Source organism: Anabrus simplex, chromosome 1 (genome assembly GCF_040414725.1).
Source record: "Anabrus simplex isolate iqAnaSimp1 chromosome 1, ASM4041472v1, whole genome shotgun sequence".
NCBI lineage: Eukaryota > Metazoa > Arthropoda > Insecta > Orthoptera > Tettigoniidae > Anabrus > Anabrus simplex.
This window is the reverse complement of record NC_090265.1, coordinates 352,159,599-352,186,211: the sequence shown is the minus strand read 5'-3', so window position 1 is coordinate 352,186,211 and position 26,613 is coordinate 352,159,599. Positions and strand designations below refer to the sequence as shown.

The 26,613-nt window shown below is 41.1% G+C and overlaps 1 protein-coding gene across 1 annotated transcript in view; it reads right to left on the bottom strand.

Moving 5' to 3' along the window:
- Positions 1-26,613, bottom strand: part of LOC136866095 (uncharacterized) — a 629,091-nt gene that overhangs the window by 71,220 nt on the left and 531,258 nt on the right. Inside the window, exons 4-6 of the mRNA XM_068226418.1 lie at positions 16,510-16,518; positions 15,392-15,569; positions 12,814-13,083 (exon numbers count right to left, since the gene is read on the bottom strand). Coding sequence (XP_068082519.1) covers positions 12,814-13,083; positions 15,392-15,569; positions 16,510-16,518 — 457 coding nt within the window. The remainder of the gene's footprint in view (positions 1-12,813; positions 13,084-15,391; positions 15,570-16,509; positions 16,519-26,613) is intronic.

Below are 26,613 nucleotides of genomic sequence, written 5' to 3'. Positions count from 1 at the left end.
GCACTCGACAGTCCGAGCAACTCAGGGCGGCATAACATAAGTTATTATTATTATTATTATTATTATTATTATTATTATTATTATTATTATTATTATTATTATGTTCTGTCTGTTTTACGTTGTAGCGGCACAGAGAGGTCTTACAGCGACGATAGGCTAGGGGCAGGAATGGGAAGGAAGCAACCGTAGCCTTAGTTAAAGTGCAGCCTGGTGTGAACATGGGAAACCACGGAAAATCATCTTCAAGGCTGACGGCAACGGAGTTCGGCCATAATTTAGCTAATGAGGACTACTGTAATTACCGGTACATCTGATGATAGAGCGTGCCATTTTTCTACTTTAAAATAGTCCTATGGCGCCCCTGTAGGATTCCTTGATTCGAGAACTGGAAAACATCCAAAGGAAAGTAGCAGGATTTGTTCTGGTTGATCTTTGACAGAAGAATAGTGTTACGAATATGTATGTTATTGATTTTACGTTCCACTAACTACTTTTACTGTTTTCTGAAACGCCGATTTGCCTCACAGGAATTCTTTAACATACCAGTAAATCTACCACCCGATCGAGCTGGCCGTGCGATTAGGATCGCGCAGTTGTGAGCCTGCATTCAGGAAATAGTGGGTATGAAGCCCACATCGGCAGCCCTGAAGATTTTTTCCGTGGTTTCCGATTTTCACACCAGGCAATTACTGGGGTTTTACCTTAATTAAGGATACGACCGCTTCCTTCCCACTCCTAGGCCTTTCCTATTCCATCATCGCCATTAGATCTGTATGTGTCGGAGCGACGTAAGGCAAATTGTAAAAAAAAAGCACAAGCACACACACACACTACCGACACGAGGCTGACGTACCACCGGACTGAGCGAAGATCGAACCTGCTAAGTTGGGCTCAGAAGGCCAGCGCTCTACCGTCCGAGCTACTCAGCCCAGCTTCAAAATTGGGACACTCTATAGCATGAAGTTGGAATATAAGAGGACAAGTTGGGACAAATACGGGGGTTGGAACTTGTCGCAACACTGTTGTGGAGACGCTATGCAACGGAATCTAGTATTGTCGCTGGTAGCACACGGTGGTTACATACCTACTTTACTTCAGAGCAAATGGACTCGCCCTCCCCACATCACCTGCGTGCGCACAAGCGAGAGAAACACAGTCACGTGTGAGCTAGCGGTCTAACGTAACGTTGTCACTGTTTTCCAAATAGGAACAACGGAGTTTGATCAAGATTGAATGTGCCAGATGTCGTACAGCACTACATCAGGGTCTTCAAGAGGTTTGCGGAGAATCTGCATTGCCTTACAGAACAGTGGCGCGTTGGGTAATAGCCTCAACGATGGACGGCAAACTGTGGCGGACATTTATCGGGCAGGTCGTCCTACGAGTAAAGAAGAAGTGCATGCTCTTGCCGCGTTACTGGACAGTGATCGAAACTAGACGATTCGTGAGCATTCGCTTCAGAACTGTTACAGAGATTCGAGAGGCAGTAGACCGCTCCATTCGCACCATCAACAGAACAGGCTCTGCTAAAGGTATACTACGACTTCCACATCGCAGGCAATGGGTTATACACAATGCTGGTGACTACATTGCAGGACAGTAAAGGTTGCTAACATTTAACTCTTTTGTATCATTTGTAAATAAATAGTTGCCACTATTTAAGTTCCAACCTCCGTATTTCTTTATACGAAGAGGAAGTACGAATTGGAATATATAGGTTTTTACTATCTCCCGAATGCATGCTGATAGCTGCGTGACCCAAACCTCATAGCCAACTCGCTTGATAGTGGAATAATTTACCGAGGGAGATGTACGAATAATTTCCAACTTCTTTTAAATGATGCAAGGAAAAACAAGGTAAACAACTGATAGCGAATCTGCCACCTGAGTACCTGCGTTGTTTGTTTGAACTTAGAAGGTGAGTGCGAAGGTGTAAAGGCGAGTAGAAATGTATTAATGAAAATTACAATAATATAATCAACATTGGTTTGTTAAACAAAATATAAAATATAATCATTATTACCAACGTTTGTGTACTGACATTCAGGTTCATTTTCAGTATTTTGTTTTAAGGACTTTGTGAGCCTGTACTTGACTGTAATTGAGGGGTGTCTGTTCGAAGGGTGCTATTTCCACCATAAGACCGTTGTGGGAAAACTCAAGAAATGTATAGTAAAAATAGTAACGTACCCGTAATCGGGCAATGTACAACTTTTAAGAATTTAGACAACATGTTTTGGTCTGGATTGTTCATGGCATTCGACAGTATTCAGCTACTGCAATGTTTGTAGACGAAATACGCTGTTAAGTGATGAAACTTTGATAGCCCAGAACAGGTGCTGAATAAAGCATTTCTACTGAAGTCGTTGTCAAGGTAACTAGAATAAAGTCGTTGTATCAAATCGCAGTTGGGTTTCCTTGTTAGAGCCACTGAGATGTAAATCCGTTATGCGTCCGTGATGGGCCAACGTCTTAACTGTCTGAGCATATTTCGTGTTGCTGAGGAGTTGGGAAGTGAAAACATACTTAATTTTTAATTGGTAGACATTATTGTATCGAGGCCTGAAATAATCCAATTCCAGATTACTAGTCACATGTACTGCCTGCATACCGATTTGCCATCTAGCAGAATTCTGCTGTACGGTTCATAAGGCTGTATTCATTTTTTTTATTAAGATAATTTAGAGTCATTTTAACCCTAAGGTCTTATCGTGACTTCTAACTGTAGAATTTATATTAAATTACAGTAGGGTGAAGAATGAAAAATATATATATATAAAATTGGTATTTAAAACTGAAGAGTTAAATTTTTGAATACAGACCAGTGTCTTTGAAAAACTTGATAATTTGTTTGCACAGTGAAGGAGATGAGTGTGTCCCCTTAATATCCGTAGGTATACCGTGGTAGTGGCGCCATTTGTCATACCGTGAACAGTCTGTTATGATGTGCTTCACAGTCAACACACTATTGCATGTTGTACAGATGGGAGGCAGTTTCTTCTCAAGGAAGTAGCTGTGACTTATCTTGGAGTGGCCAATCCGTATTCTAGTTATTAAGACTTGATCTTGCCTGTGAAGGTTGTGAAGATAGTGTTGTACTGTAGATTCCGTTGTTACTTCGTGGAATTTGCTGTTCGAAGTTTGAAGCCATTTTATCTTCCACTGTTGGTATAATTTTGTTTTAGCATAGGCAATAATGTCAGTGTGAGGGGTAGCTATTGTTAGATCTCCTAGCGGGAGGTAAGTAGCGTCTTTAGCTGCTTGATCAACAGATTCATTGCCTTGAATACCTCTATGAGAGGGTATCCACACAAGGATGACTTGTTTGCGTTCTTTCATGATGTTGTTAAACAACAGTTGTATTTCTTGTACAAGGATGTGTTTCGATGATGGACTTTCTATTGCGTTTAATGCACTTTTTGAATCAGAAAAAATGATGGAGTTATTACAGGTGCTGGTTTTCAAAATATATAGCATAACCTGCTTTATTGCATACAGCTCATTAGAGAAGACTGTATAGTAGTCAGGCAATCGGTATAGCATGGTACGTTCAGGGTATATAATCCCACATCCATTTCTTTCCTCACATTTTGATCCATCAGTATAGATTGCAGTGTGCCTTGGGTATTTATTAGAAATTTCAAGAAATAATTGATGGTAGTGAGATCTGTAAGTTTCATCTTTGACACTGTAATTTATTTCAAAGTTAATTTTTGGAAGGGTAATAGTCCATGGTGGGACATTAAGAGAGTTGTCTGTGAGAAGTATTGGAGGGATATTTAAATTTAGTTCTTCAAGAAACGTGGCTATTCTGACATTGAAAGGCTGTGGTTGTGATCCAGATTTAATGAGTGTACCTTGATGCTTGTTAGGAAAAGCATACAACTTAATTCTTGATTCACTCATAGTTGCTACCTTGAGCGCGTAAGTCAAACTTAGTTGTCTACGTCTAATTGTGAGTGGTGGTTCATTTGCTTCTATTTGAATGCTGGCTACTGGACTGGTACGGAAGGCTCCTAGAGCAATTCGAAGAGCTGAGGACTGGATGGAATCAAGGATTTTGAGTGAAGACATTCTTGCGGAATTGTATACAATGCTGCCATAGTCTAATTTAGCCCTAATAATGGCTTTGTACGTGTTCATTAGCACTTGGTAGTCTGCCCCCCAGTTCCTTGCTGCCAGGATCTTCATTATGTTCAGCCTTCGCAAGCAGTCATCTTTAAGGTTTTTCAGGTGAGGTATCCAACTTAACGTAGTGTCGAATAAAACTCCTAAGATTTTCATAGTTGCTACTGTTTCAATTTTGTGATTGTCCATGTACAGCTCAGGGTCTTGTACAGTATGTTTACATTTGGAGAAGAGTATGCATTTGGTTTTAGTTTTGGAAAACTTGAACCCTGTAACTTTAGCCCATTTTTGGATATTATCAATTGATTCTTGAAGTAACTGTTGAGTAGTTAATTTATTTCTTCCTGCACTTAGTATAGTAGTCAAATCATCGGCAAAAAGGCAAGCCTTTACTGGTAGGTGAATGTTGGAGACAATGCCATTTATTGCAACGAGGAATAATGTGACACTGATGACTGATCCTTGGGGAACTCCATTGTCAATGGTTACTTCATGTGAAAGAGTTCCATTTGTCCTGACTTGAATTCGGCGATCTTTAAGGAAATTATAAATGAAGTGAAGCATGTTTCCTGAAATATTATGTTTCATCATTGTTTCAATTAGATAGTCTTTCCACACCATGTCATATGCCTTCTCAATGTCTAAACTAACAGCTATGAGGTGCTGATTATTTAGGAAAGCTTCTCGGATTTCTGATTCTAAACATATCAGAGTATCTGTTGTTGAACGTGCTTGACGAAAACCATTTTGTGCATCACTAAAAAAGTGTATATGTTCCAAATACCAGCGTAATCTCTTGTTAACAATTTTCTCCAGTAGCTTACACATTGTATTTGTCAAGGCGATGGGACGATAATTATCTGGGATCAAAATGTCCTTCCCTGGTTTGAGTGAGAGGTAATACAGAATTTATTGTATTTGCCACTTATTCTTTGGATTTCATTCCACATAACTTTTTGTGAAGTTTGGCAGGAGGTTTTCTTACTTAATTTTATTTTATTTCGTGCTATTGCTCGGTGTTTTTGAAAAATTGATTTTATTTTCAGGCGTAGGATTTCTTTTGTATAGGTAGTAAGCGCACGGTTTTTATTTTTGATAGCCTCTTTACAGGAGTCATTCCACCAGGGAACCGTTTTCTTGAAGGACATAGGAGCAGTTTTTGGGATGCTCTGGTCAGCAGATTTAATTATTACTTCAGTGAAGTCTTGAACAATATCATTGATGTGCTTAGAAGGAAATTCATTTGTTGGAGTTAGATCATTTAAATAGTTATTTACAATCTTTCTAAATGATTGCCAATTTGCCTTATTTAAATTCCATTTACAGTATTGGAGTTTTGATGTGTTGTCTGGAGAACTTTGATCATCATTAATTATGATGGGGAAGTGGTCACTTCCTTGTAGAGTTGAATAAATGGACCAGTTAAATAGTGCAGCTATGCCTGGCGTACATATAGTTAAATCTATGCTACTGTATGTTCCGTGTGCTATATCAAAACGAGTTGGAGCAGTTGAGTTCAATAATACTAGAGTAAATTCATCTAGTATCTTCTCTATTTCTTTCCCCCTTGCATCAGTATTGCGACTACCCCATAAACTGTTGTGGCTATTAAAATCACCCATCAAAATGAAGGGTTTGGGGAGTTGGTGTATTAGGTTTCTTAAATCATCAGCGTGAGATGTACTATTCGTAGGAAAATAAACATTACATACACATATAGTTTGTGGTAGGTATAATAAAACTGCGACTGCTTCTAAATCAGTAGTTAAAGGAACCTCTTGATGGTGTAAATTATTTTTAACATAGGTGGCTACGCCTCCACTTGCATGATTTGGATTAATTCGGTTCTTATAATGTACGTTGAACTGTCTTAAATGGGAAACAAAGTTGTCTCTAAAGTTAGTTTCTTGTAGACAGACAACTGAAGGCTGATGTTTATTTAGTAGAAGTTGTAAATACTCTCGCTGCGATCGAAAACTGTTGAGGTTCCATTGAAGTAATGATATAGTCATAAGAATGACAAACAAGTGTAGAGGGAATTTTATCAGCATTATGTGAGGGAAGTAGAGTCATCGCTGGAGTAATCTGGAACTAAACTGTTAATTGCTTCACCTCGGTTTTCACTGCTAGCCTTAAGCAGTTTCTTGACTATTCGAGTACTCCTGTTCTTAATGGATTTCTCAGTGTAGTATGGATATAGTTTTTGAAGGGCTTGGGCTAAACCCTCTAGATCTTGGGTGTAATTGGAAGCTATTGCTGCAATGTCATTAACTCCAATACTGTTTTCAAAAAAGGATTGGAGTTGTAAGTAATTGAGGGGAAAGGACTGAGGGTTGGCTTCTAGAACTTGCTTAATTGGCTTAAGCATATCACTAATAGTTGTGCTTTCTTTTTCTGTCTTTGGTTTCTTGTAAGTTTGTTTTGTCTTGTGTTTCCCTGTCTGTTCACTTGCCTTAGGTTCAGTTGTTAGGGGAGGTTCCTTAAAATCAAGGTCTTTTCTGCCTGTAGTTTCACTGCTAGATAGTGATATTGGTCTCTTCGATCGAGCAAGATGAACACATGAGGGGTTTTGAGGGCATTCCAAATGAGAGGTTAGAGTCGTTTCGACTGAGGGTAAAGGCCCACAGTTTTGATTCTGAGAACACTGAAGAGATGTAGATGTAGCAGTTGTCTGAACAGTAGTTTGTGAGGGAGTGCAGGTATATTGTCTTGACAGTTTGTTTTAATTTTTTGTGTATCCTCTACTAGTTGGGGAAATTCTGTTAGATTGATCTTGCCACGAGAATGACTGTTTTGATTTAATGAGGAGCCTTCATTTATTATTTCATCATTATCAGGACAGTTTCTAGCTAAGTGCCCCTCAGTTTTACAAAGAAAGCAGGTGGGTGTGTCAGAGGATAAATAAATCCAGTAATTGGTACCCTCATATTCGATTTGGAGTGAGTCTGGAAGTTAGTTAAAGTCTTCATTTTGAATATAAATCTGTCTCCGAAAACTAAGAATGTGAGAAAATCCGGGGATTGTTAAACCGGCTCTAATAGGTGATATCTTTGACATTGGTTTAATACCGAGTTTGAGAAATTCTTCTTCAATAACAATATTAGGAATCACAGGGCAAACATTGGATAGAATAACTCGTTTGTTTTTAGTTAGGAGAGGTCTTATTTCCAAGGAGACATTATTTATGAGAATCTTAGGATGTTTTGAAATTAATTCTTCAACACACTTTTGACTTGCAAGGAAGATACATATTCTTCCATTAGATATCCGTGAGACAAATCGGATGTTACTAGGGCTAGTGACTTTTCCAATTGCTAGTATATAATCTCGGATACTAATACCATCGCAAGATTCAATAACAATAGGTTGATCTTTGGTAGGGTAGGATTGCATTGCTGCAGAGTAACTTAACCTTGGGTTGTTAGGAGATTGATTAAGCGTGTTAGGAACAGTGATAGAGGTTGTCATGAGGTTACCTGGTTCACCGGTACGGGTGGGAATTATGCTTTCTTTATTCTGTCGATTCATGAGGTTACTTGAGACTTGCTGATTTTCATTATTTAGATTCATTGAGTTAGAAAAAAACTTGCCGACCTCCATCAACAGAGGCGGCCATTATCGGTTAGCTAACAAGATGAGGTTATAGGTATGAGATTGATCCTTTAATGAACACTAATCTCCACAACGCAGATTTAAAACCACACTCACTACAAAAGTACTTAGCAGCTTCACTCTGGTGCTTCAGACGGTAAATTTTAGCCTAGAATGACCGATTACTCAATAGTTCCAAGCGACAATATTACACGCGAACATCATGTAAGTCACTGCCATCTTGAAGCTTAATTCATTGTTGTGTGTACGCAGAATGAAAACTGTTATGACGTAGACTGCCAAGATTTTTGACCGCCCTTCAGAAATCCATTTCCTCGGCGTAAACAAACCCACAAAGTATGGATCTGATCCAGTGAATTAATTCTAAGGGGTCAGTGAAAGGGTAATCCCGTGTCTGTGTGGGAGCGTGGGTTGCGACCGTGGGGCCCCTAGATGAGTCTGGCATTGCTTCCGCGTATGCCAAGGTGCTCACGTTCATCTTTACTATCCAGTCTCCCTTGGTCAGTCCTTGCTCTCTTCCGACCGTGACAGTATTAGGTTTGTGCGGCCTATGTTGTCTTTCATTTTCATACCCTTCGTAGTTGTTCCATTTCTTTTACCGATACCTTCAATATTCGAAGGATCGGACCTCTTCCTCTTCTCCTTTCTGATTAGTACAAAGATAAGATAGTTTCCTAGTTGTGTTTTCTGTAAATCAATCTCCACCGAAATTTGTGCATTGTGAGATGCGGATGTAATGCAGACCATGATCCTACCTGCAGTGTTTATGCTCATACATGCATAAACAATACATGTAGATTAATTATCTGAGTTGAAGCACGTGGGGTATTTAGCGCTGCACACCGTATGCACAATGAGCACCACGACAATGACCCTGCATCGATCGACAGCGGTGGGACACGAACACGGCACTTACAAAAGGGTGGATTGAGGTATAACTCTCCGTACAACCCTCCCCGCCAGTGATCACTTCGTCAACCATGGCCACACAGCGATACGAACGTTTACTACGGGCTGTACCTGATGTAGAGCTCGCCGAGATTGTAGTGTTCATCAGACTGAGGCACCCTCCCGATTGTTGGTCCTATATGATGTATACTTTCATGCTACTGTTATAAAGAAACATAAAGTTTGTAAGTTTGTTTGTCTGTGGAGGTATTCTCGAGAACCACTCAACTGAGTTTAGTGTTTCTTACAGATAGAAATTGTATTCCTCCATATAATTATTGGCTATATCTATAAAATCAGAAGTAAGTTTGTCCGTTCGTTGTACAAATCTAAATGCCTCCACTCCGACCGCACGTAAAAGCAGTTATATTATCATATATATATTTTTTTTTAATAAAATAAAATGAAGTCGCTTATAATATGTGTTGACACACGAAAAGCATGGAACTTAGAATACCAAGGAATAATAGACTGGACCAACACCTATAAATAGAAGGCCTGAGCACGAATCTGGTAATGAACAAGATGGCGGGAGCAGTAGGCAATAGCGCACAATAGCTTAGAAAAGTATTCGTAAGGTGGTAAGTATATCTTGCTTTACCCCTTGATAAATTATAAATAAATTATACAATCCATGAAATGTACCCTCGTTTGAGAAACTTGTAGATGATAAAAACTTTTTTTTTTTGGGCTAGTGTGTTTACATCGCACCGACACAGATAGGTCTTATGGCGACGATGAGATAGGAGAGGGCTAGGAGTTGGAAGGAAGCGGCCGTGGCCTTATTTAAGGTACAGCCCCAGCATTTGCCTGGTGTGAAAATGGGAAACCACGGAAAACCATCTTCAGGGCTGCCGACAGTGGGGTTTGAACCCACTATCTCTCGGCTGCAAGCTCACAGTTGCGCGCCCCTAACCGCACGGCCAACTCGCCCGGTATGAATAGAGCTAGAATCAGCAAACAGGATAGGCCTAAGCTTCAAACGTTCTGGTTTATCATGTGCACTGAATGATATGCCTTGTCATTTACCAAAAAAGTACGCAGTATTTAGTTATTGTTTTCATTAATTTGATGTAATGGTGTCTAAATGCTCCAAATTTCAAGCAAGATATCAGCTATGTTTATGATAATATGATGTAGGTTATGTTGGTCGCAGAGTCTACTATATAAGTAAAAGTAAACTCGTGTCCTCATCCCGAGGTGATGCAGCTCTTTTCAGGCACACCCACAATGGAGGTGAGCTGCATGTACCATTTCACCTACATACCAGCCCGCTTGTCATTCTTAAATTTTTGGCAGTACCGGGAATCGAATTCGGCCCCCCGAGGACGGCAGCTAACAACACTAACCGTTACGCTACGGAAGCAGACAGTATAGGCCTATATATAGGTCTACATAAAGCAGAATGTCTGTCCGTCTCTCTATCCGTTCCTTATACAAATCCACCAATCTGAATCCATTTTTTAATACTTTTAGGACTCAGCGCTTAACTGTCTACACGAATTTTTAACAGCCCTCTCCATTCCCTAGATTTAGGCACTTTGGCACATTAACATAGGCTTAAAGAGGGGAAGTATAAAATTTATCGTACAAGAACTAGACAAAGCTCATGTTAAGCCTCACTATGCGAAGAACAAAACTCGGTAAGTCCGTACGGGACGGAAAATCATGTTTAAAAACCCTAACACAACCGTTGTGGAGATATTGGTATCACACTCCCCAACTCTAGGAGTTATTCTGAAAAGCTCCAAAAATATTTTTAACCGAGATAGGTGCTCTATATGGTCAGGAGAGTCATTTTCAGCGCCAGCATTCAAAAGCCAGATGCCAAAATAGTGCAGCTTCCCAGAGCTGAAACTGTGCATTATTTAAGGCGCCATACTACCAAGGTTGCTTAGTTCCAAAGTGGTTTCCCGTTAGCTATCTCCACACTTCAAGGTGTGATGATGTCGCTAGAATGGGACCGAACTTTTCTGTTTCAAATTCCGACAAGTACTGGAATGGTGCTTTCCTCATGGTGTCGACCGTCCCGACCATATTCCTTGTTTACATTGCAGATTTGGACATCACAACATACACGTTTTATCAATTACTAACTACTGATGGCTACCTTGTAACAAGGCGTTAAATGGAAGAATCAACACTAGCCATCCCTCTGCTTACTTCCTGAAAAAGGGAACAATTATGTTAAATGAAAGGCACATTTGATGAAGGAATTGTCTCTGTAACAATTTATCCACGTATCGCGACAGGAATACAGAATGTCACAAGTTTGAGGATACTACTCAAATGCATGCAAGCTGTGCGACATAAACAACCTAACATTTAGCATGCCACATCTAAGGGATCGTTCACGTGATGTCCGTTACTGTATGGTAATTAACGTTTGTTATTCATTTTATGCTCGTGGTACTTATTTATTTATTTATTTATTTATTCGGAAGAGGGACTTAACTTTGTAGCCATATTAATGCTCTATTAAACGAGTCGCTGTAGGTTTTTAAAATTAATGAAAAGGTAGCAGGTGGTTCAAGTGGAAGCATTGACTCCTGCAGATAAAAATAATTTGCCCTCTATTTCGTTAATGCTTTAACCATTTGCTGGGGAGCTGGTTGAACTGTATTGATGTTCTCTTGGGTATAAGGCCGTTAGTCTGACTGAACTGCAGTCCCGTTGATAAACCCGGGCTGAGTGGCTCAGACGAAAGAGTGCTGGCGTTCTGAGCCCAGTTTAGCGGGTTCGATCTCGGCTCAGCACGGTGGTGTTTCAAGGTGCTCAAATACGTCAGCCTTGTGATGGTAGATTTACCAGTACGTAAAATATTCTGCGGGAAGAAAGTACATTCTCGTTGTCTGCAAACATAGTAGATCGTAGAACTATTATTATTATTATTATTATTATTATTATTATTATTATTATTATTATTATTATTATTCAAAGTTTCCAGCTATACGGTGAGGCAATTCGTGACACATGTGATTTTAAATACGTATCTATTGATATTTATTTCCTGCGCTTGGAAATTATCTTCATAACGAAACTGGCGGGGCTGGGGGGGTTGAAAGAGGATATATATATATATATATATATTTTAACATTTCTGCCGTGCTCGCGTTAGGTTTTGAGTTATTATCTACAGTATTTCGATGCGAGAAGTCGTTTGTGACTTCGAACTATTCGTACTTCAAAATTTACTGAGGGAAACCGTCTTATCTGTTTTGTAAACACAGAAAATCCACCTTATTTCGATGTTTTGCATGATGGATGAGTTGATATTGCGATGGCCCGTGTTAGAAAACACTTTGGTGCCCTGTGAACCTTACTTCATCAGGCTTCATCTGTTTGCATACGTAGTTGCACTTGATTCTCCGTGGAAATTGTTACAACTACAAGTGCCCTGACGCCTGGCTCCTTGGCTGAATGATCAGCGTAGCATCCTTCGGTTCAGACGGTCGCGGGGATTTTCTGTGTCTAGTTAATTATTCTGGATCGGGACTGGGTGTTTGTGTTTGTTCTTATACACACCGCTTTATTTACTCGCAACACACGACGGTGCCAACTACCAAAGAAACATAATATTTCAGTACATTCCTCAAAATGGGATTGGCGTCAGGAAGGCAATCCGGCCTCAAAATTTGACCAAGTCTATAAGTGCTACACAGAACACATCAGCGCACCACCAGGATTTTGGAAAACTAGAGTAACGACAAGAAGAAGATGAAAGACTATGCGCACAGGAAATCAGATCTTACATATATTCGTTTTAATGCGGTTCATTTCTATTATAAATAAATTATTTCGTAGCCTAGTTGACAAATATAACCACAACCAGTTCAGTAATACAGTTTTGTGCTTTAAGACAACAGCACTACTGCTTAATATACAACAATTCTGCTCCGTGAGATTAGGAAGCCAGCTAAGTTAACGACCTTCATTTTTAGCCTCTAATCATTGATCCGGTTTATCGTTCCTCCAGCGATTGCAGGGATTGCTGTGAGCGAAGAAGTGGGAAGAATTCCTCATTTATCCGGAGATCGGATGCAGACATCTCGTGAACGTGTGTTCTAGTGCTGTGAGGTGAAGGGGAGGGTCACCACATACTACTCACATATAGTTGCGATTTACCAGTTGGTGTTTGGTGTTCGTCGCTGGCAGCGGTGGTTTCAACAGTGAAATATCTGCCGGTGGTTGTGGGGGCGGCGGAGGCGGGAGGAGCGTGGGGGGCGGCGCCACTTGACTGTTGTTGCTGTTGCTGACGAGTGTGAGCAGCCAATCGCCCCACTGAGTGCAACAGCCGCAGCACAGGTCTAGCGCTGCCTGACGTAGTCCGCGATGTAGGACCAGGAACAGCGTCGGGTTCACGAACGCGTGAACGTATGCCACATGGAGAGTGATCTGAAACAAAGACGGTGTGATCATGTGCTTGACAGTAGTTTCGTTATTGGTAACACGTGTGTAAGTGAGGAAGGACTTAAGAACAGAAAGTGATCTGAAACAACCAGTGCTAATATGCTTCAATTTGCGTGTTGATAACACACATACGAGTCTCCGAAATAGGGTTAGAAGTAACGTAGTGTTCATGAACGCGCGAAGGTTTATTGCGTGGGGAGTGATCTGAAAAAGAAAGCAGTGTTAATGTGCCCCGCGTTCTAGGGGTAGCGAGGCTTCCTGTTATCCAGAGGCCCCTGGTTCGATTCCCAGTCAGTTCAGCGAGGTTTGAGGACTGTTTCAAGGTCCGCTCAGCCTACGTGAGAAAACGCGAGGAACTATCTGACGGTGAGAGAGCGACCCCGGTCTAGTAAGCCGAAGAATAACGGCTGAGAGGATTCTTTGCTCTGACCACGCACCACCTCGTAATCTGCAGGCCTTCGGGCTGAGCAGCGGTCACGTGGTAGGTCAAGGCACATCAGGGCTGTAGGCCATGGAATTTGTGTTTTTAGTCTTCACGACCACATTGTAACTGAAATAGACTTTCAGCATTTTAGGTCGCGTTCAGTACACATGGTAGACTTCCATGTCGAAAGATGTTAAGTAGGCCTACAGAGCAAAAATGGCCAACCGGACACCAGTCGAAACAACCATAACCTTCCGATTTCGCGTCAAATGCTCTACAAATTCAGCTACGATAGTATTGATCATATTTGTTCTCTTGGAAGGGATCTGAGCTACAGTCTGGTACTGCCTGCACAACTGTGGACTGCGCGTTTGTCGCCCGCTGCCGGCCAATTCGAAGTGACTAATTAATATTCATCACTGCATTGAATGTCAAGTACAACAACAACAACCACACACACTACAGTTGGGCTGGCAGTAGTGCCAGACCTGTAGTTGAGATCCCCTCCAACAGAACATGACCAGGGCCACTGTAGTTCAATCGGTAGAGTATCCGACGCCAAATCAGAAGGTTGTGGGCTCGGTTCCCGCCGGTTGACCATTATTGTTAAAAATTAAAGTATGTTTCAGGTGCTTTAGTCTTGTTATTGGCAACGAATATATCAATTCCGCAATTAGAGTCAGGATCGTGTTCTGAATGGCTTATCTACAGTGCCAGTACGTGTCGAGTAAACTGCCTCTGGAAGACTATTGATGACTGTTTCCTAATTATCTACAGCTGCGATAGTTCGCAGTGGGGGACCAAGAATGTCCTCGGTTTCGCGAAGACATGGTCGAGTGGAAGATGAAAAGTGAATCAACAAGTGATCTGAGCTCTGATTGGTAACAGCGGCTCAAGTTTGCATTGTAGAGTAAGTAGTATGTGGTGTACCGTCGCTTCACGAAGGCGTGAATAATGCTGCACAAACATTGGCCTGCACATAAACTCTGTAGATTATTCACTGTAGTCTATTTTCTGATCGGTAATAGCTGCGGTAGTCAGCGCTGTAATCTGAGGAGTGAGGGGTATCGATGTCTGAAGGCAAAAACTCTTGTTGAAAAGCTGCTGAAGATCATGCATGGGATTATCCAAAATAATTCTGCAATCCTGACAACCTCATCTATTTGAGATTGCTCTCCGTATATTTTTCAGAATACAGACAGTCAACACAGAAAATATCTGAAGAAATGTGCGAGCAAAGAGATGTGGCCTTTCATATTCAGTAATATTTTCAAAAAATGCATTCCTGTCTACTACAGTAGGTACAGCAGTTCCTTACGACAATACAGTATGAGCATAGGGGAACATAAGAGAGGACACATTCCACTTCTTGACGTAAGAGTATTGTCTCCATCGATAGTTTATCCCCTTACGACTCCCAATTATTCTATGTAGGCTATAAACCTGGGTGAGTCATGTCTGGTAAATCCCTTTTCATTATTGTTATTATTCAGTTCAAAAATTGTGGTACTTTTGCTCTAAATTTTCAACGGTGTCGGTGTGGAACTGGGGGTTAACCCCCATTTTGTCTACATTTGGCTGGGGTACCATGCTGTAAAGGTTTGTAAATCCATGCGAATATATAAATACTGTTTTCTGTAAACATTTGTCTGTTGGCATGGAAAGCACACTTGTATCAAAACTACACCGTGTATTTCCCTGAGGACCTATTCTTGGTATCTTTATTTTGGTGCTTGTCGTTTGAGCTCGGGTCTGAATTCGACGTCATTCATATACTATTCTCTGTTGTTTCGATATTGATCATTATAGACATTATCTCTTGTAATTGTATTCCAAGACCAGTTAACTAATAAATACATATACTCTTACCTCGTAGCTCATCTGGTTGCCTAGCACAGGGCTGTGCACCAGCGTGACGAAGAAGAGAGGGCCCCAGAAGAGCACGTAAGCGCCCGTAATGACGACGAACATCTTCACCCTCTGCACGCCCTCACGTTCCATCCGGCGCAAGTAGTTACGCATGCGTCGGTGTTCTTCCATGGCGCTACTGCCACCCGTCCCCGTACCGCCACCGCTGCCGCCGCCACCCACCTGCACCGAGAGAGGTATCCCTATAGCATCATCAAATTACCATGTAGTGAGTGGATTTATAGGAAAATCTTTCAAAAAATCCATTCATCTCCCATTTAAGCGACACCTTCATGCTAAACATCTAAGAGTAAAATGTGCACTACATCCTTTTCGGCCCTGATTTATTATTTTTCACACAAAAAAAATAAAACGTGTTATTCTACATCTAAAAGTTTTTATTTATTCAAGGAAATACAAAAAAAAAGTACACTCATAGTTTTTCTATTAGAGGATGTACTACTAGGTGTATGCATAAGTTTTTGACGGTTTTTGTGGTAAAGAAAACACGCAATTTTCAACGGAAATTCATTTTCTGTTTATTCAAAATAATGGCCATCGGCTTCTACACACTTCGTCCATCTTTCAGGTAAGTTATGAATACCATGCCTGAAAAACTGCTTGTCTTTTGCGGCAAACCATTCATTGGTCCATTTTCCAACTTCCTCGAAATTGCTGAAGAGCTGCTCTGCGATCGCGTACCCCATTGATGTGAAAAGGTGATAGTTAAATGGCGTCAGCTTGGGGTAGTACGGCGGGAGCGGAAGGATGTCCCATCCAAGCGACTTCAAGGTGTCTTTCACTGGTTTTGCTGTGTGAGACGGCGCATTGTCGTGTAACAAAAATCACTGTGCCATGTTTTCTGGCCCATTCCGGTCGTTTTTCGATCAATGCGTGATTTAAATTAATCATTTGTTGGCGATAGTATTGTGCATTAACGGTTTCGCCGGGCTTCAAGAGTTCATAATATTCAATACTGCTCTGGTCCTACCACTGTATTTTTCAGTGATATCACCACGTCTCACATGTTCAAATCAATGGAGCGTGTTCACCATATGTTTCTACCAGCAAACGATGACTTTCCACAACTTTTTTCTTTCGATTAAATAAGAAAAGCAATGCGTGCTGCAAATGTTCTTTTTCAGGCATAAACGTCGACATGATCACTGAACGATACAACACAGACGCTAGTGTTTGGCGGACTCAGCTTGTGTGTGTTGGTAGGTTAATGTCAGACGAACAGACTGACGTATGTGTCAAATTCATACGCTGCGTACTGTTCGCCGACGCCATCTCTTTAGTGAAACCGAAAAGACTTATGCTTGCACCTGTTATAAATAGTACACCTGGTTTCAAACATAGTATACATTCCCATATTTAAGCACAATTTCCCTTTTATCTTCTGTTCTTTCTCTCATAGTTTTCACGGAAGAAACTCTTTGTTGTAAATTTAATTACCTTGCAAACTAGTTTCATTAATCGGTTAGGTAACTAACGATTGTGGAAAGCGTTGAAAAAGTTGATATGTGTTGTCAAACATAAGTGAACAACACATTTTTCACACTTTGTTCTTGAGCGTTGAGTACAAATTTATTTCTTGCATTTTCCTTGCCATTGTTGGTCAGTGACTCACATTGTCGTATCTGATGTCATTCACTGGCCTTACCTCCTGCTTTATAGTTTCTTCTTGTAAGAAAGAGTGACAGGGGACTCAGTGCTCGGTCTTCCCCTCATGGGATTCAATACAGGAACACCAGCTTTAGCTAAAGCCTCAACGATATCAAAGGAAAATTCTAGTAGATCCTTCTGTTCGCCTTTGGGGACAAATTTCACCTCTGCATCTCACTTAAGAGTCTAGCCAACTGTTAGTGATTGCTAGATTTATGAAGTGGAATATGACTCTCAACGTCCGTTTGCGTGACCGAATGAAGATCCTGACCAAGAAGTCAGTTTTATCTACACCACCCATTGAGGAGTTGTAGCATCTTATAACTTGAGGCCGGATCACACCTTCTCAGCTTTGCTCCATCTTTGAACACTGGCTGACTGTCCCTTCCCCACTAAACTCGATGCCATAATCACTGTCTTGTCATTCCACTGAGTAATGACTACTGTCATCGCTACTTGTCCGACTCGTTGGCTGAACGGTCAGCGTACTGGCCTTCGATTCAGAGGGCCCCGGGTTCGATTCCCGGCCTGGTCAGGGATTTTAACCTTAATTGATTAATTCCTACGGCACGGGGCTGGGTGTATATGTTGTCTTCATCATCATTTCATTCTCATCACGACGCGCAGGTCGCCTACGGGTGTCAAATAGAAAGACCTGCACCTGGTGAGCTGAACCCGTCCTGGGATATCCCGGCACTAAAAGCCATACGACATTTCGTTTCATTTCATCGCTACTTACAGTTTCATGTATGATACCACGTCTTCATTTTTTTTTTTTGTAGCAACTGGACATTTTTTCATTCGATTTTTTCGAATTGTTCGCCATTAGAGATGCAATCTAGGTCAGATATCTCACCATTCTGCATTCGCTCTCGCCGGGCTGAGTCGCTCAGACGGTTGAGGCGCTGGCCTTCTGACCCCAACTTGGCAGGTTCGATCCTGGCTCAGTCCGGTGGTATTTGAAGGTGCTCAAATACGTCAGCCTCGTGTCGGTAAATTTACTGGCACGTAAAAGAACTCCTGCGGGACAAAATTCCGGCACATCGGCGTCTCCGAAAACCGTAAAAGTAGTTAGTGGGACGTAAAGCAAGTAACATTATTAATTAGCATTCGCTCTAGTAGGTCCTCCAGTCCATCTTCCGATAACGGCGTATTCTTGTCAATACGTCTTCTTTTACAAACCACGGGATCTGTTGAACAGCCGATAACGGCGTATTCTTGTCAATACGTCTTCTTTTACAAACCACGGGATCTGTTGAACAGCCTACACAAAAGTAGGCACAGTAGGGAATATGAAAATGTTGGCACTAGTTCCCATAATACTTGGGAAATGATGGTAGAGCAATAATCCACTTGGAAACAAAACATGCCTTTGGTATTTCCGTGGAAAATGATGTATAGAAATTTAACTTAAGTATCAGGCTAAATATCGATATGTATATATACACAATAACCTCAAATACAGCCCTGTACAAAATGGATTTACAATACACAGAGTACAGTACACATGCACTAACTACAACGCTGGAGACCTGTTGTACTGGATTTTCTGTAGTACATCAAGTGCTGCGCATATAGATGTATCTACACTGCTTTTCTGAAATAATTATTGTACCAGTTATACTACAAGTTATGTCTAGTTAAGTTATACTCTACAAGAATGTCACTAAAATGTACATTTGCTGAGAAGTAAAATAAATAACGTAAGCTTACCAGGAACAGCATAGGTTCTTTCTGCCACCTTGTTTTCAAATGTAGTTTTCAGGATAAGTTATGCCACGCCATCTCTCCACTGACAGCTCGGAACATACCACTTAGTTGAACAGCTCGTCTCCTTTCTCCCAAGTCTTCCCAGCCCAAACTTTGCAACATTTTTGTAACGCTACTCTTTTGTCGGAAATCACCCAGCGCAAATCGAGCTGCTTTTCTTTGGATTTTTTCCAGTTCTTGAATCAAGTAATCCTGGTGAGGGTCCAATACACTGGAACCATACTCTAGTTGGGGTCTTACCAGAGACTTATATGCCCTCTCCTTTACATCCTTACTACAACCCCTAAATACCTTCATAACCATGTGCAGAGATATGTATCCTTTATTAACTATCATATTTATGTGATCACCCCAATGAAAAGTAACAGTCAGTAATTTCGATAAATTTCATGTTGCTTCAGAGCAACAGTGCTTATTAAAGGGTTAATTCTGATTCGTAAAATTGATTAAAATCCTGTCATGAAACTTTGCTATCTTTTTAATAGTGTAGTGGTTCAATAAATCTGAGGATATTAATTTCTTCATTTGTGTACTTGTCACTGCGGCTAGATTTGGCGTTACTCAAGCTCACCACATTGACGTTAGAAGTTGTCTTCAGAGCCAACTGTAGTAAGTGATCAAACTGAATTAGTGCCTCAAGAGCCTGGAGAGGGTACTAAATTGTACGTCATACATCAGAGAGCATACCATCCCGAGAGGATTGTGACAAGATCGTAATATCCGCCGAGTCTCGCCAAGTAGTGACTGAGGGAATAAGCGCTCCAAGTCGCGTAGCGCGTCTCACATTCCATCCGTAGTGTATGGCTGAAATAAATGCGAACGTGGTGACAAAAAAGGAGAGAGAAATCTCTTTCCCAAGTTAGCTGTTTCTTCCTGTGCGGGTCTACTAACACCATCGGTTTGGTCTCTTTCGTTTTTTCTGTCATTAAGGGAAACAAAAGGTTAAGATAGTTTTGAGTCTAATTTACTGTAGTGTGGTGATGTCTGGTTATTGCGAAATGGACTATGAGGCTGTCAGGTCGCGAGTACTTCGAATATCTTCATTATTTTCCATATAATCTAATATTTCTATTCCTTCCTTCGGAAATCTCTTTAAATAGTAATTTTCTCACACTGCATTTTCAATGGACCGGGCGAGTTGGCCGTGCGGTTAGGGGCGCTCGGCGGTGAGCTTGCATCCTGGAGATTGTGGGTTCGAATCCTACTGTCGGCAGCCCTGAAGATGGTTTTCCGTGGTTTTCAATTTTCACACCAGGTAAATGCTGGAGCCGTACCTTAACTTCGGCCACGGCCCCTTCCTTCCAACTCCTGGGCCTTTCCTATCCCATCGTCGCCATAAGACCTATCTGTGTCGGTGCGAAGTAAAGCCACTAGCCAAAAAAAAAAAAAAAAAGCATTTTCAGTGGATGTTCGAAGAAGAACTACACGACTTTTCTCTAAAATCAGAACACCTAACAGAAGTTAAGTTGCGCCATTACATTTATTTTTACAGTATAGCGGAGCACCCAGACACAATTTATTTGCTGTTCGGGAAAAAGAATATAAGTCGTAGAGTGGTCAGTTTTAAGATACGATACGTCCTTATTGTGATGCCCCACGGTGTGTTGTAGAGTTTGACATTGAAGGTACTTTTTTTTTTTTTTTTTGCTATTGGCTTTACTTCGCACCGACACAGATATGTCTTATGGCGACGATGGGACAGGAAAGGGCTTGGACTTGGAAGGAAGCAGCCGTGGCCTTAATTAAAGTACAGCCCCAGCATTTGCCTGGTGTGAAAATGGGAAACCACGGAAAACCATCTTCAGAGCTGCCGACAGTGGGATTCGAACCTACTATCTCTCGAATACTGGATACTGGCCGAACTTAAGCGACTGCAGCTATCGAGCTCGGTACATGTAAAATTATAATATATTCGTTGTAGAACATCGTTGTTTTCGTAGAAGTCAGTTTTAAAATGTTTCAGGTGTGGTTCATTTGCAAATAATTACACAAAATGTAATTTGTTTAATTTAATAATTTATATGTTATCATTAATCGCTGTAATCATTGTCAAGAGTAGTTTTCTGGAGTGTAGTTCGCACGCTGTTAATATGCGAAACATCAAATTGCCTGTACTGAAAAGTTGCGTATTTTGATTTATACTCTTTTTTCCCGAGCAGTGAAAAATTTAGAACTCCTGCCAGGATCTTAACACCGGTCTGCTACCACCCGTGGAAGTCCCACCTAAAGTCGTCCGGGACACAAGATAATAAAGCCCCATACCTCTAGATAGCCATACATCTCGCGGAAATTTTCCTCGGAACCTCTGGCACTAGCCTTCAAAGACGTTTTTGAGCCTTGTGTTCCTGATCTTATCTGTTTCCTCGAATGTACAAAGGCTTTCGACAGTGTTCACTGGATTATGTTGTGGCAGGTACTTGCCAGAATATGGTGTCCCATCACATTCATTGGAACTAGTTATTGGACTGTCAAACTGCCGTGGTTTACACAATTCTTCAGAGTTTCAGAGTGTGCTAAGCATGGATGCGTCCTATCTCCTCAATTATTTAACATCTGTGCCCAGCCCAGCAGAAAGAACGAATATGTCAATCAGAAGATCGTTCAGTTCTTCGGGCACACCACGAGAGCAAGAGAAAACTTGAGAAATGTATTATGCAAGGGAAGCTGGAAGGTACAAGACAACGGGAAAGGGTAACATGCAGATGGATTGACCAAATTAAGAAGCTCGCTGGTTTATCTCTTGAGCAATCCTTTAAGTAGAGCCGAAAACCGCCCAGGGTGGAGAGACGTGGTTAATGGGATCACGGTGCTCCAATGAGTAAAACGACTTGTAATCATTCTTCTTCGGTTGGGATTTTCGTCTTCCATAAATGCCTTCTGCCCCCATTCGAAGGAAATGGAAATATTGGTGTATAGTTGGATTTTCGTCGTGGTAATCAGAACTTCTTGGTATTGTTGTGTGCCGTCTTTTTAATCGGGAAGTGGGGTTATTGTAGTTTCCTTATTTTCTTCAACGAGATGCCTCGCAACTCGGACGAAATCGTGGAGAAGGCCATAATAATTGAGGAGGCATAAATCAGGGTTGCGCAGTGGGTTATTATTATTGTTATTATTATTATTATTATTATTATTATTATTATTATTATTATTATTATTATTATTATTATTGACGCAAACATCATCAAGATCATGGGGACTTAGGGCTATTCAGAGGTTTTCCGAGAGTGACGTAAAAAAGGGATAATATAGCAAATATCCAGCCTGGAATTTGTTGTGATCAAGACCAGTAGGCAAAGAAAGTATTTGAACGAGGCAGGTAGGACAAAATCCGTGTCAGCGTCTGAATCGTCAAATTCATCACTATCGAGTAACATTTTCTACAGTACTTCCTGTATATTACGAAGGCACTGTTCGAAATAAGCTATTGTTTTTAACCATATTGTTGAATTATCAGAACTGTAAACAATTAACCTTAGAACGGTGGAGCTGGGCTTGTGAGACCCAGCACTATGAAATTTTGCAATTACCTCAAGGTCACAACGGTTTAAAGGGCTAGACGTCTCTGTACCTTCATGAAATGGTCGTAGGGGTGCGCAGCAGTTCTTATCGAGAATCTTCATCAGTTAGTCTTTGTCACTTGGGCAAAGTAGCAGCGGGTCTGTCAGGCCCGGCCCGATCGTATATGTACCTAATTCTGACCAGCAAGTTTACAGGTTTATTTTCGTGTGGTTTAGGTTTCAATGCTCTTATCGTGTTCATGTCTTAAACAAAGAATATCATAAGTGTTTCTACGAAGTTTCCAACATGACAGCATCAAGTGGAAGGATTTCAACATGTGAAATGTCCTGACTAAGAGGAAAATAGCCCGTGATTTCAAGGACTAGGAACACTCAGCTTTCCCTCGGCCTTAACAGTAGCATGTAAGAGAAATTATGGAATTTAAAAAGGATGTAATATCTTTATAAAATTTAAGTTTAACTTCACAGCTAAATACCACGAGAAGACTACTTTTCAAACAATAAGCGCTTGGAGTGCGCATTCGTTCCACGCGAGGAAGCGAGACCTGAGCTCACTTTCAGATATGCATACACAAAGTTTGGTTATGTCTCAAAACTCACGAGTCCCAAAACTCACGGGCTAAAATTAGTAACAAATAGTCTCAAAACTCACGAACACAAACTGGTTGCTAAAGTAAACATTCTAATGAGTCCCAAAACTCACGAATACAAACTGGTCACTAAAGTAAACATTCTAATGAGTCTCAAAATTCACGACTCCGGACAGCAGGTGCTTGCGATGACCGCTGGAGGGACGAGCTGCGCGATGAATCACGCTTCGCTTCAACCCATGTTTTTCCACCGACTTTTAGAATGGTATTTCCCATGTACTATTAACAGGAATTATCATCCTACCAAAGATCAAATTCTCCAAGTGTAACACTGATCTTTATTCAGTTATTTTGCTTGGTGCCATCGAACAGTGCACAACATGCAATTCATTTCTTCACAAAAGGGTAAAATAAATTTAGTGTACAATGGTTATAGGTTTTACAAGCAACGAGAGAACAAGTCGGGCGAAACAGTATGGTTTTGCTATATTTTTGCTAGCGGCTTTACGTCGCACCGACACAGATAGGTCTTATGGCGACGATGGGATAGGAAAGGCCTAGGAGTTGGAAGGAAGCGGCCGTGGCCTTAATTAAGGTACAGCCCCAGCATTTGCCTGGTGTGAAAATGGGAAACCACGGAAAACCATCTTCAGGGCTGCCGATAGTGGGATTCGAACCTACTATCTCCCGGATGCAAGCTCACGGTTTTGCTATAAAAGACTGTCATCCGCGTGTGCCGGTAAAGTGATAACTGCAAGTGACTATAGTGTTTTTAGTGAAACAGTCCACCAGTGTGTACCTGATGAAGCAAGCCTCGATGTGTACAAAGCAGTCAGCCAGGCCAAGAAACGAGTTCGCGAAGAGCATGGAACATCAGTTACACAGGTAAGTTAAACATTTCTTTTTTACAAGTTGGTTACGTCGCACCGACACAGATAGGTCTTATGGCGACGATAGAATAGGGAAGGACTAGGAGTGGGAAGGAAGCCGGTGTGGCCTTAATTAGGGTAAAGCCCCAGCATTTGCCTGGTCTGAAAATGGGAAACCACGGAAAACCATCTTCAGGGCTGCCGACAGAGGGGTTCGAACCCAGTTGCTTGCCCCTGAACTCGCGGCCAACTCACTCGTTTTTATTTTTGAAGAGTCCGCAGACGAAATTAAAGACCGTTAAAAATCGCGCGCGTGTCTGCTCGTGCATTGTAGCTAACAGCCTGTTATCTGTGTCGTTTCAATAGAAATTGAGCCGATGACCTAGGTGTTAGGCCCTTTCAAACAACAAGCATTAATAGAAATGGTTTATAAATTATATTTGTTCCGAGTAAGTGAGTACTTAAGACATATTGGTACTATTGGTTATTACTATAAGTTAGATACAAGAAGGTAAGGATAATATTTTTTGTTACAGGTCTACACAGAAGAATTTGAATCCTTGCAGCAAAGAGGATATGAATTTATCACCAGGGTACCTCAATTTTCCAGTGTAAAATCATCACTCTACAGGCACCGAAATAAAGCCCAGGGAGTCCAAAACGAGCCAAAACATCGAGACGACATTAATTTAGATGAAGACACTATACGCATGACCGATGGCAGTCCATTTCTTCTTGCAGACAACAGGGATGGAGAAAGAATATTAGTATTTTCAAACGCAAAAGGAAGAGATTGTCTCAAAGCGCATAGGACATTTCTAATGGATGGTACTTTCAAAAGTTGCAGCAGCCAGTTTTCACAGCTATATACAATACATGCTGATTTTGGAAGCACCAGCGAGGAAACAAACATAACACCTGTCATATTTGCTCTTCTCCCTAATAAGACCACGACCTAGCTCGATAGCTGCAGTCGCTTAAATGCGGCCAGTATCCAGTATTCGGGAGATAGTAGGTTCGAACCCCACTGTCGGCAGCCCTGAAAATGGTTTTCCGTGGTTTCCCATTTTCACACCAGGCAAATGCTGGGGCTGTACCTTAATTAAGGCCACGGCCGCTTCCTTCCTACTCCTAGCCCTTCTCGGTCCCATCGTCGCCATAAGATCTATCTGTGTCGGTGCGACGTAAAGCCACTAGCAAAAAAAATAATAAGACCACGGGAACATACGCTAGATTATTTAATATCATAAAACATGAGATCCCAGAATGGAACCCAAATGAAATAAACGTCGACTTTGAGGCAGCCGCTATCAAAGCAATAAAAGAAGTATTTCCTTCTATCAAAGTGCAAGGATGCTTCTTCCATTTATGTCGAAGTCTCTGGCGAAAGGTTCAGGAAGTCGGCCTCACTGAAGCCTACAAAACGAATCAGGAAGTCCGACAAACAATTACAATGTGTGCGGCACTTGCCTTCCTGCCGCCTGAGGATGTAGACGAGGGGTGGATCTACATTCATAGTAACGCCCCCGAAGACCAAATGTTGACGATATTTTTTGACTATTTTGTCGATCATTGGCTACAAAATCCACTAGTTCCAGTTGAAACGTGGAACTGCTATAACAGAAGACACAGAACAAACAATTCTGTGGAGGGGTGGAATCACCAAATAAACAATGTTCTGGGAAGACCTCACCCTCGAATAAAAGACTTAATAAAAGGGCTTAAGCAAGAAGCTGAGAAATCAGATAAGAAGATTATGAGGATTCAGTTGAACCTAGAGGGTTTAAAAAGAAGAAAGAAATACTACCAACTTGATAAGAGGATCGAACGAAACACAAAAAAATATGAGGAGATAACAGATGTAGGTGAATTTCTGAGAGTCACTTCCTTCATCCCTAAGATGGGTTAGACAGAAAGTAAATCTTTTCTTGTTAAATTAATCATGTAAGTATGTAGATAAAAGTAATGGAAATAGTGAAAAAAGACCAATTGAACCAAATTAAGCATACTAAAACAATTGACAGAAATATAAAAATAGTAAAAAAATATATAAAAATACATAAAAATAAAATGCATTGAAAAAGACAAAGCTTTACAGCGGCTTATGGAACTAGGCCTTCATTTGAAAGGCCGAGTGCGGTTATCCGCGCGGGTACATGGCGTCCGTGGGTTTCTCAACCCCCTATCGCGTATACTTTGTATGAGGCTACACGACAGGCCCACCTCTTGATGAGAGAGGTGCCAATTACAAGAGGGCACGCAGTTCCGACTGAACCTTGTCACACAATTCCGATTAAATTTTCAAATATCTACAGTCGTTATGTGGGTAGGTTGTAGTGATTGAAAAATTGAATACAAATTATTCGCTTATTCGATTATTTAATTTTATTCTATTAATCCATTTGCTTAATTTTTCGTTTATTCAATTACAGTATTTCTTCGATTCGATTATTTAATTTGAAATTCCATTCGAATGACTGGGGCAAATAGATAGTGAACGCTTTCGAAATAATGGCACGAAAAGTAATCCTAACGTCATCAACTCATCAATCTCATCACAGGGAAATTAAAATCACCTATCTCCACCCCCCTTACAGGAAGTGCACGGGTAGGACGAACGGTCTCTGATAAGCTTTCGCAGAATAAAGCGAACTCATGCTGCTCACGTATGAATGAGTCGTGCACTCAGATGCCATTACATAAAATGCAAAGATTTATATATTGCATCACGCGCCCACGCGGTTACGCGAAGTGCAATGCTATAGTAT